This window comes from Centrocercus urophasianus, unplaced genomic scaffold (genome assembly GCF_019232065.1).
Source record: "Centrocercus urophasianus isolate 14NV4802_14NV808 unplaced genomic scaffold, USGS_Curo_1.0 seq_33, whole genome shotgun sequence".
Taxonomy (NCBI): domain Eukaryota; kingdom Metazoa; phylum Chordata; class Aves; order Galliformes; family Phasianidae; genus Centrocercus; species Centrocercus urophasianus.
The window spans coordinates 6,517,238-6,528,863 of NW_024884900.1; the positions used below are offsets into that span (position 1 = coordinate 6,517,238).

The 11,626-nt window shown below is 47.0% G+C and overlaps 1 protein-coding gene across 7 annotated transcripts in view; it reads right to left on the minus strand.

Moving 5' to 3' along the window:
- The window catches only part of CAMKK1 (calcium/calmodulin dependent protein kinase kinase 1), an 87,545-nt gene that overhangs the window by 34,816 nt on the left and 41,103 nt on the right, over positions 1-11,626 (minus strand). For all 7 annotated transcript variants that reach the window (XM_042830191.1, XM_042830196.1, XM_042830195.1 and 4 more), the window contains 2 exons: positions 5,319-5,366; positions 4,138-4,191 (listed from right to left, as the gene is read on the minus strand). In XM_042830191.1, coding sequence (XP_042686125.1) covers positions 4,138-4,191; positions 5,319-5,366 — 102 coding nt within the window. The remainder of the gene's footprint in view (positions 1-4,137; positions 4,192-5,318; positions 5,367-11,626) is intronic.

Consider the following 11,626-nt stretch of genomic DNA (forward strand, 5'->3'; position numbering starts at 1 on the left):
CACAGCTCCCAGGGGAGAGGGAAATGGTTCAAAGCCTGGCTACTAACCACCAAAATCCTCTGCTAGAGCATGATCCAGCACCGTGGGAGTGCTGAGAGGATCACAGCACATTCCCAGTCCTCTTCCACCTGCCCTCTCTGACAGTGGCACCCTTAGAGAAAGCGGCTAAGCAGCTCTGCCAGGAGAGAGGAATGCTGTGGGGTGAGAGAAAAGCCCCGACAGGCTTAGCTGCCACATCCCAAAATCCTGTTCCCACTTTTACCTGGGGTGATCCAAATCCTCGCAGCATGCACAACAGTAAGACTCGCTGGTGACCATCTTTCACCCTGCAGTAACACTTTATGCAGCTCTCTGAGTTCATCAGCTCAGAAGGGACCTCTCCTCCCCACCCTGAAACTTGGGAGCAAAGAGCCCTGATACAAAGATTGTTAGGTATATACAGGTAGACAGCCTGATAACACAAATCTTGTTTCTTAGGAAACCAGATTAAAAAAGGGGAAAAAAGCAACTTACTGACAACCTACAATGCTATTGCTTTTGTCCAAAACTAGTGTAACAAATGTCCATCATAACCACTTTTCTCTGTGAGCTGATTTAGAGATTGAAAACAGGAAGGAGACATGACCTGAGGCATCACAGAATCAAATTCCATCAGCACAATGACTCCAAATTAGATCTCCACCTGGACACATTTGCCTTTGCTTTTTATTTGCTGCTCTTTCAACAGAGCTTGGCTTTTTCTGCTCTTTACCCCTGCTCACTGTCAAAGCATTTCCTGCAAATTGTGACACTGAAACCTTCCCAGCCACAAAGGGCTCCTTGGCAGAGCCTTGCAAACATTGCTTTAGCAGCTTTACACGCTGCTGCAGTGGCAGAGGCAGCTTTCTGTACCCAGCTCTGCAGCTGAAGGGTCACTTCCTTGGAGGGAGCACCAGTCACATGCTTGGTACTAGAAGTTCAGTTTCCCCAGGCTGAAATGTTCCCTGCATCCGTTGATGTAAATAAACAAGATTTCACAGCCCTTCACAGCACTGCAGTTGTTCACAGCAACAAAGTACACAGCTCTTGGAAGCACTTGCTCATCTTTAATGGAAGGAAGAACGATCCACAAAATAAATACAACTCCACATTTTCCCCAGATGTGATGATCAGCTTTTTTTTCTAAGAGTTTTTCCTAATTCTAGGTCATGCCCAAAATTCATTCAAGCAAGAGAAATCTCTCCATTCCCTTTGTCAGAGATTCAATTCCTGATACCTGCAATTAGGAGAAGATCTTGCAAAAGGCCCTGTGTTTCAGAAAGAATCAGATGTGTCATGCTCTGAATTGTACTCCACAACAAATTTTTCTGCTTTAAGATTTGCTCCTTTTTATTGCAGCATTCCAGCTCAAAGAAAACAAAGCATGCAGAAACACCCTGGTCTCGAGCTAAAGCTAAAGCACTGTACATGTGAACCAGCCACTGGGACTGCTCACTTAATGCAACCAAGGGGATGATTTTCTCCCATTGTCTGTTACTGCTTTACACCACTGACATAAAAACAATCCTCCAGAGCCAAATTGGTGACAACACGCACAGAAAAGGCTTTCCCCAACTGTCAGAATCACAATTGCTTCTTGTAATTGCTGGTAACATACATTTGCATTAGATACCCGTGCCCAGTGGGTCAGGGTTGCTGTAACAGCCTCAGACGGGAGCGATAAGCAGAGCTGCATGGAGTTACCTCAGAGCTGGAAGCAGCACGGAGGTCACACACACTGGGAGGTGTGGGGAGCTGAGCAACCATTAGATAATTATGCAATTTGCTTTTGTTTCTCTGAAGCTTTAAAAAAAATCTTCGGCTCTGGTAAACATAAGCGTGGCCATTTAGAAGCATGGGGGAAAAGAAAAAGCTTCACTACCCCAGCCAAAAGATTAGCAAGGATGTGAAGCACAGGCAGTAGCACTGCAGCCTTCCTTCCTGCAGGTCAGCAGTGCAGTCACCTGCCCTTTCCTTTCCCATATGCTTACACTCACAGCAGTGAAACAGTGGTGACAGTCCTGATGCTTCTGCTCTGATTCCACCTCTGCCACTATTGCATCTCTCACATCTCCCAGGATCAGCTTCAGGCACAGAGCCCCCGTTCTGTTTCAGCCCCTGAGTTAACTCCCCAATGGCAAAGGAGAACCAAACAGTTGCATCCCTGCAATGGCTGGGTTTGTGCATCCTGTCTCTCTTGGGCTAGCAAGGCCAAATCAGAGGTGCAGTGACATCAGAGCCACTCTCAGGCTACAGTAGCTTCAAGGCATTTGCCTAGATTAGGAAACTAAACAGAGATTAAGCAGGGATTAACTAACACACAGCAGGCTAACCTGACCTAGGCCTTCACTTTTAACTTTGATTTGGCCAGTTAAACCTACATCTGAGGTGTTCACCTGCAGCCAAAGCATGAACAAAGAAGACAGTTCACAACACCAACTACACTGACCTCTTGCCTGCTGAGATGTGACAACTGCCCTGCCTGCTCAGAGCAGCCAGAGCACCGCATCAGGATTTCCACCACGAAAAAAAAAAATGCTTAGACTGAAATAAATACAGTGTGATGCATTCCCTACTTCATGCTACTGGCCCTGGCACTCCCCTAGGCTGATGGAACAGATGCATCAGGGGAGCCACAGCTGGCACTGCTGTTCTCTGCAGAGCTAAACTGTGTTGCTCCAGGACATGGGGGAAGCATTCAGAGAGCAGAAAAGAAAGGGAGCCCTCAGAAACAGCAACCACTCCAGTGCGGTGGGTGAGTCAGCCTGGGATGGAAAGAATTGCAGTTCCTTTGCTTGGCCAGCTTCAGGGCACCTTCTCCAGATTTTTGTCTCATCTCTTCCATCCTTCAAGGTACATCTCCCATGGTTTCATGCCCTCTGGCAGAAAGGAAGGGCGAGGGATACTAACAGGCATGCAACTCCCACACAGTCTCTCTAACCTTGTATGCCACTTGTAAATCCAAGAACCAGGGAAAGAAAACTAGCTGGGCTGACCACAGTCACTCTCTCACCACCACAGGAGTGAGCACATGTTACGTTTCCATAGAACATTCCTATTCCCCTCTGCACTGCACCAACACGAGTCTGTCAGGGCACTCTGATGGCTACATTCCCAATCACACAAGACTGCTCCACTGCAGCAGGGAAAATGAGATTGCCATGTGCTTGCCCTGCACTGTCCCGCTGCTGAACAGGGCACGGAGCAGCATCTGCACTGCTGGGCCAGACTGACAAGGCTGCCTGGAAGGCAGCTGGGTTTGGGTTTCACAGCACTGCAACACTGGGCCCTTCCCAGCAGACACCTGTCATTCAACAGCAACTGCTCAAAGCAAGCTGCTTTCCACAAGCCTTCAGGCACATCCACACACAACAAGGCAGTTTTCCTTTTGCCAGCTGCCCAGCTCCTGCTTGCAGCCCAAACAAAATTAACAGTTTTCACAAGTGGGTTTTGCAGGAATCCCAGCTTGAACATTTAGGATTTGCCTGCTTCTGAAAAGAGAGTGACAGACAAGGAGGCTTCAGCATATACAGCCTTTCTGTATCTAAACCCTCTAATTCTGGCTTCAGTTCAGCAAAACATCTAAAAGCCAAGGCTTGCCCTCTGCACTGCATCCTACACCTGTTTAGTTTATGGAGAGGCATCCTGCAAGAAGGAAAGATGCAGCAGAGCCAGACACAGCCAAGCTGAGCCGTGCCATTCAGCATTTCTGATAAAACCTTGTGTTTCCTTAAAAAACAGGCATGCTCATTGCAGGTCGCTCTTCCAATGCAGAGCAGGTGCTGACTACCACCACCCACACATGCCTTTCATTTCAAGTAGCCTGCTTGATAGCCAGACAGTGTCAGGACAAATCACCAATATGCTTCCTGCCTGCAAGGCCCTTGTCTGTTACATAATGCAGCCCACCTGATTCCCACTCACCACAACACATAGGCACACAAGCAGATGCACAGACAACTGCATACCACTCCATGCCCAGCAGGGATGTTTGTATCCTTGCATGCCGCTCAAATCAGAAACGCATGTGCTAAAAGCAGCAAGGAAAGGGGGGACATAGCTCTCACAGGTACAAAAGGAAATGAGGAGCAGTGGAGACTGTGGAGAGAAGACACTTACATAATACTTGTCATCATCCTTGTTGTAGGCCAGCTTCACAACACCATAGGAACCCTGAAAATAAACACAAATTGCAGTTAGTTCAGCAGCTTTGCCTGGTCTCCTTGCTGCTCAGGACTGGTAGTACGTAGCCCTCTATGTTCTGCCCACAGCAGCAGCCACAAGGCATGTGCTGAGGAGTAACGCTGACTGGTGGAGTTGTGTGTCAGCCCATCCCCTCCTGCCCCAAGACCAAGCCAATGTGCCTGACCTACATCCAAAATGGCTGGAAAAGGGAGAGAATAATGTGAGCAGAATTTCTTATGGAAGTTTGTATGCTTTGCGTGGACACCTTTCTGCACTTCTGAGCAAGACCATTTTCAGCCACAAACCCCTTCATCTCTTTAGAGCAAATGAACTTCAGGGAGGACCAACAGCCTGCCTTCCTCCAACAGCCTGCTGGATTGTTACTATATCCACAGCTCCAGTGACAGCCTGAAGCCAAACTGCATCAAAGCCTCTTGCTTTGGAGAAGAGTTTGGGCTAATAAAACTTCTGGTGAAAGTCTGCAGCATGATATGCATTCAACCAGAACCACCAACTGCCAAAGTAGGTACAGCTTCCAGAAAGCATAATTGCTTGTGGATCCATCTGCAGTGATGGCAGATGTCCAAACATGCAGGTGTCTGAACTGCTCAACAGCCCAGACCTCTAAATAACTTTGGAGCAATCTATTCTGAATCATTCTGCAGCATTTAAATATGGACTACAATAAACTAGTAGTTCATTCATAGAAATAAAAACTTAAGCTAGTGCTGGCATGGACCAAGCACCTGCCCTTCTCTTTTTGTTTTTTTGGTTATTTTGCTTCCCCTGATGGTTTGTATTTATGCATTAAAACCATTTAGTGTTACATTTGGCAAGCAAACATCTTGAAAAGAAGCCAACATAACCACCTTCAGAGGGAAGGAAAACAAAGTTAGATTTCAGAGGAAGTCATTCCGCTTTGACCTTGAACAGAACTTAGCCAAACTAATAAGGCAAAAAAGAAAACAAACAAACAAACCCCAAACTGAACCAAACACAAGTTTCAAGAAGTCTTGGCCAGTAAGATCTCCCAGGCTAGCACAGGCTTTTGACCTGTATTGTATGTGTGCGTGTATGCAGGTCTCTTATGACAAACACCAGCTCCAGGAACATACCTTGCCTATTTCACTCTGCAGCTTGTACTGGTTTAATTGCACACAGTCCTGTGGATCAAAAGCAGAACATAATTAGAGTACCGGTAAAAGGAAATTGTTTGATTCAGTGTCAAACAGAGGCAGAGCGCTGAACAGCCAAAGACTAGATCTTATTTAAGTTACACTACAAGCACTACTTTGCTTGTTTTATAAAGACAGCTCATAACAAAGCAATTATGAGCTGAGTTCTGACTGTGGTGCAGTGGCTCCAACAGCACATTCACCCCCCAAAGAACCAGCACTGCTCCAGGCTCAGCCTGATGAGCCTGCCAGCAGCACCTGGCCCTTTACATTTACTGACTGCATCAGACTGCAATGTTCAACACCAACTCCAACTCCACAGAGCATATGGCTCCCACGGATGAGCATCCAGGCACCCATGTCAGCCTCAGCAGAGCTGCAGGAACAACACCATCCCTGGCATCACCCTGGCAGAGGCCTTGACCCTCCATGGGCTGCTTGTGACAACTGTGGCTGCACCCAGCAGACTCATGGATTGGTCTTTGAGGAGAAAACACAGAGCCAAACTCCTCTGCTGTATTCTGCACAGGGCTGTACTCTGTGAGCAAAAGAACAAAACTCTGACACACTCACTGGCAATAAAAGCTTGATATCCAGAGACAGCGGGGCTGCTGCAGCCTCTTCGACTTCCCTAGGAAGTGAGTCTGAAGGGCAGCTTGTACTGAAAGGGTAACATGTTGAGGAAGGGGATTATGTACAGTATTAAAAGATTCTCATGAGTTTGCTAGTCTCAAAAAAAAAAAAAAAAAAAAAAAAAGATGCAAAAAAACCCCCACAGAGTGCTGGCAGTGCTTCTCCAAAAATTAGATGAAATTCCATTCTGATGGAGCCAAAGAGTCTGCATTTTCTTAAGCCCCTCCTGCACATGTCCCATGGCAGCGCAGAGAAAGCTCATATGTCAGCACAGTGAGCCAAGCTCAGGGCACCAGGATCTTTCAGTACTAAGGACCTGAGCACACGGGGTGCAGAGGCATCATCCCTTGTCCCCACTACAGCACTGCCATGTCCCCATTCCCGAGGTGAGTGCAGCATGACTCTGCAGAGCTCAGCAGGAATGCTGACTGCTCTCAGCTCACTATTTTGCAAATATTTATTCAAGGAGAGATTCTGGGGATGCTGCAGAGTCGTGGCTTTTTTTTTTTTTTGTACCTTGGAGCAGACTTAACAAACAGCATTTAACTGCATTGCAGGGGACAGCACAGCCCTAAACTCCACGGAGTGAAAGAAGCAGAGAGTTTCTGTCCCACGTGGATGAAATATGCTGAGCCATAGACAGGACGTGCTTCTCCACACAGCATTTTAAAAACAACAGCTCTCTCCCTGGGACTGCCAAACACTAAAGCAGGCTGGCAACCCACTTCTAGCCTCCACACTAGGCACTCTGTGAACAAAGCTGACACCGAGCACGCAGATAGGTGGATTAGACTTCCCACAAGCCTCAAAATATCACAATCTGCAGCAGCACAGCAAAAGGGGTGCCAGATGTCTTCAATACGTTTGAAGGAACAGACAAATGTTACAGCTCCCCAGTAAAAGCAAGACCAGTTTGCAGATCAAGATGCATTAGAGCACTGATGCAGCATATGATAATTCTCGTACTTCCCCCAGCATGAGCCAGAAAGACTTTCCAATGCAAGTGAGCACCAAAGTGAAGGAGAATAAAGAAATGGGGAAATGATGACTTTCATAGCTCACAGTGGTTTGTCAGGAATACAAAGAATGACTTAAATCTCCATTTTGTTTCCAGTGAAGAAAGTTTTTTCCACCACCCTAACAAGAAAAAAGAGCCAACAGTGAGTAATGGAGCCACAGAAGTGCATTAACTCTATTGATAGCAAAGCACATCAAATCTTACCAACAGCAAAACCCAATCAATTAGAACTAGGAGCAACAAGAGAGGAGAGACCGACCCAGCAAAAGACAAGAGATGAAGGATCATATCCCTGAAATGTACAGAAGAAAATAAACTCACTGCATTTTAAAAGGAACTCCTTCTCAAATATGAGGCAGCATATAGAACCAAAGGTACAGACACATGAGGGACAAATTCCCAGGAAAGCACTAAGTCAGCAGATTCACTTCCCAGCGAAGCTGTGCTTTGCACTGTAGTGATCTACACAGATGAAGAAGGAACAGTTTTAGAAGGAAAGGCAACACCGAGACAAGGGCCGAGGGACGGCTGATGTCAGGGCACAGCCAGCTCACAGCCAGAGATCCAGCTCTGCAGCACAGCCTGCCATAGCTCCCTCACTGCAGCACAGCTCCTGCGATTCACACCCGCACTGCTCTTCGTTCAGATAACTGCTGGTGAAAAGCACCATCTGAGCTTCTGCGGTGCTCTGGGCACTTGTGCTCAACTCAGCAAAAATTCAGACCAGCCTGTAGGTGCTTTTTACCTCTTTTTTTTCCCCTTCCTTGCAGAAAGGCTGTAATTCACAGCTCTGGTGACTCCTGCCACGTGTCACTGCAGACTGGCAGGTCTTTTATTATGTTATCATTTGGTTCTCCTGCAGGAGGTGGGATATTTGTACTATTTCTTTATCAAACACAAACACCGATCTCTCGGCCAACTCTTTATTATTATTATTTTTAAGATAACCCTGTACAATTCTCTTGATTTCACCAGTGTTCTGCAACTGCTGATAATGTTTCTTACTGTTTGTACTTAATGAGAAGTGTCAGTGAATTAGACTGCTGCATCCATCTAAGCATGCAGTAATTGTTCCATCTTAAATGGCAGGTGCCCATTTGTTTGCCTGTCCAAGGTATTACTCAAAAGAAAGAGAAGAGAGGTCAGAGACACAGAAAATGCAAAAAGTGATTTAAAAAATCATAAATTGCAATGCAGTCCAAGCCCAAATCCATAAATCCTGCTGCCACCACTGTGTGACAGGAGCTTGGAGAAATGGAAAACTGAGCCTTTGCTGCCCATAGGGTACACTGGGGTGGAAATGAAGAACAAGAGCTTACTTCCAAAAGAAGACATTTCCAAAAATAATTAGGGTGGCCATGTATACATACATTGGGAAATATTCTACCCCTGAAAGGAAGCCAAATTCATCAATCTCAAAATAGCTATGAGTTTCATCAATTTAGAGATATGCTTTGCAGAGAAAACATGGGAGAGAAAACTGGGAACTTCCAGTCACTAATGAAGACAGTGCTGTTTTAAAGCTCTCCCCCAGCTGAAAGGGGAAGTGAAAGCAGTTCTAAAAACAGACTAAATGAAAATAAAAGCCAGACAAGGGGCATCGGGGGCAGCAATGGATATAAATTACAAAGTTGTTAAGGGACAGAGAAGGACCCACAGGAAGCACAGCACTCATAAGAAGATAAGAAAAACAAATAGATGTTTAAACATCATCCAACAAGTGCAGAAGTTGCAGCCCAGCACTGTGAGTGGCTGTGGCTGTGCAGAACACCAAGGCTGAGCACCACCACCCGAGTTCACCCACCCCAAGCCCCAGATCTGAACGCAGCATGGCAGGCATTCGCTGAATCCCTGGCAGCTCATTTGGAGAGCAGCTAGAATGAAGACATCTTTTTCCAGACTTTCTCTCAAAGCCTGCTGGCATGGCTAATGGCTTTAGATTTCCTCAGTACATAACATGACAGCTGAGCTTCCCACGCAACTCTCACTGAGGCAAGAGTGAGGGGGCTGAGGGCAGTGGGATGGAAGCAGCCCCTCTGCAACTGTGGCTTTGTGCCTTCTCCTCCTCCCAGCCATACCTTTAAAATGAGCTCCAGGTAAATTGGAAACGTAACTTTTAAATAAAGGCTAATTAGTCCTAGGAAAAGTAATTAGCAGCATCTGCGGGGAATTCTTCTTTGAAGGGATGTTTTACAAGCATCTTTGATCTTTTCAGTAAAACTCTAGCTTGAGCACTGCAGCAGGACTTGTACAAGAATGAAGTTTGGGACCTGCAGGGCTGGAGAGGGAAGTGCTTCAGCCCACCCAGAGCCTCAGTCCCTGTTGCTCCTCCGGTCCCTAGAGGATTTATCTCTGTGTAAGGCAAGGAAATCACAGCCTTGTGAAGAGAATCAGGCAGCTCCCAAGCATTTGGAGAGTACAAAACCTGAGTCAGCCCGACACCAGAGCACTGCCTCTCCCAGCTCCTGACACCAGCTGCTTCCAACCAGTCAAACAGACAAGCAAGAGGCCTGATGTAAAGATGTGGAAAAGCAAAAGTAGAAAAGAACATCATTACTTATTTTTTGTGCCTCTGGGGTGAGCACACTGAGCACGGGAAAACACCCTGTCACCTCACCCCCACCCTTGTGCTCAGGCCAGCAGCAGCTCTGAGGAGGGAAGGCATGCTGACCTGACTTCATCCTTTGCACTCCTGCTCAAGCATGCTTGGCCTCAGTCCTTACCAGGCTGAGCTGGGCCACCCCTGCAGCACAGAGCCAGAGCATCCCGCTGGTCCCAAAGGGAGATACCACGCAAACACAGGGGCTGGGATGACCACACTGGGTTGGTAGGCATGGGTGGATCCAGGGGAAAGAGAGGAATAATCAGATTCAGATTATCAGCAGATTGGATAAGTATAAAGAAACTCACAGTGCTGGCATGTCTGTGGAAGGAGAAGTCTTTTATTCTCCATCTAGCTACTCTTCTAATGAAACTTTTCTCAGCTACCTCAAAAGCTTGGTTTGGGATGGCAAAATAAAAACAGCATGTCGCATTTTCAAATGTGACTTCCCAGCAAGCAGCACATCCACCCTTGCACAGATACAAGCCCTGCAATTTAGGTGGGACAAGCTCTGTCAAACCCAGCAACAAGATCCCCATTGGTCTGTATGAACTTGTTTGCTGTTTCCCCCTTTTCCTGGTACACGCAAGTGCCAGGGCATCATCCGTGCAGCAAAGCAGAAGGTGCTTTGAGAACCCTATGGAAAGCTCTCTCCTCCTGCCATGCTGCCAGTACCACGCAGGAGCTGGGAGTGCTCGTACCAATGAGCTACATGTGCCTGTGACCTAAATTCTTGGGCCTGTACTTCAATTCTGCAGTTATGCACCTTTAACAGCTTCAGTTTATTAACTTCTGTGCTGAAGCTAAAGGCAAAGCCATTCCTTTGTTGAGCAAAGAGTTGGTGAGAGAAGCAAGAATGCTACCAGCCCTACAGGCACTCCCATAGGGGAACATGATGCTGGAAGGACCTTCTCGGACAACGGTCCACACAGAGCTTTAGAGAGGAGAGGAACAAGCAGGGAATCTCACACCCCATGCTTTGAAAATTATGAACTTGTTATCAGAGATGTGACAGGCTGGGTTAATTAAGTACACAGTAAGTGTCAGGGGAACAGAATGGGTTACTTCTCATGCAGAGTTAATACTGCAGATCCAGACTTGTCAGCAGAAGCCACAAGACACCAGGCAGCTATCAATACTTTGTCCCAGGGCAATCAACTAATTGGCAGCCTAATTGCCAAATGACAACAAGCCCTGGCTCTGTTTCAGCCCTACCAGCCCAGGAGTCACTGCCTTCCTCAATCCTCACAAGCTATCCCCCTCCAAAGGCACGTGCTGGCAGCAGGGTACCAGGGATGGGGCTGTCAAGTGCACACAGTGCCTGTTGCAGCTTTAGTTCTCAGCCCTCAGATCTCTGAATATCAGTTTTCCTCCCAGCCTGTGAGCAAGTGTTGAACTGGACTCATAAGGCTCAGTGGCATCACTGACTGAACACATAAGTCCTTCATAATTCAGAGGAGAACAACAGAAAATTCACATCTGTCACATGCCCTTATCCAGCCTCCCCAAAGCATGTTTCTCCATTACTTCTCCAGATGAAAGATACATTGCTCCCAGCATCACTGGAGAGGGAAAGCATTTTCAATTCAAGATCATTATCAGCATAACAAAGGAAATTTTGATGTACAGCTGTGCCATCCATCTCGGCTCCTGATGGATGATGCCTGCACATGCACCTCTGATAAAGCCTCAATGCTCATAAACTTCATCTTCGCACAGACTGCAAGCTATGCAGGAAGTGACTGTGAGCCAAAGCCATGGGTGTCCTGGCACTGGGAAGGCACAGAGTGCTGGTGCCAAGTACTCAGTGCAAAGAGAAAGGAGCAACTCAAAGGCTTTAAACAGGTGAGAGTGGTCACCCCTGCACTCAGCTTCAGACTTACCTCATATACAACCTGCATCTTTCCAGTCCTTTTGCTGTTTCGTACAGGATACAGACAGCAGTACTGCCAAAGCATTGTTCCCAAGGGCCCTGTTGAGGGAGCAAGCACCCAC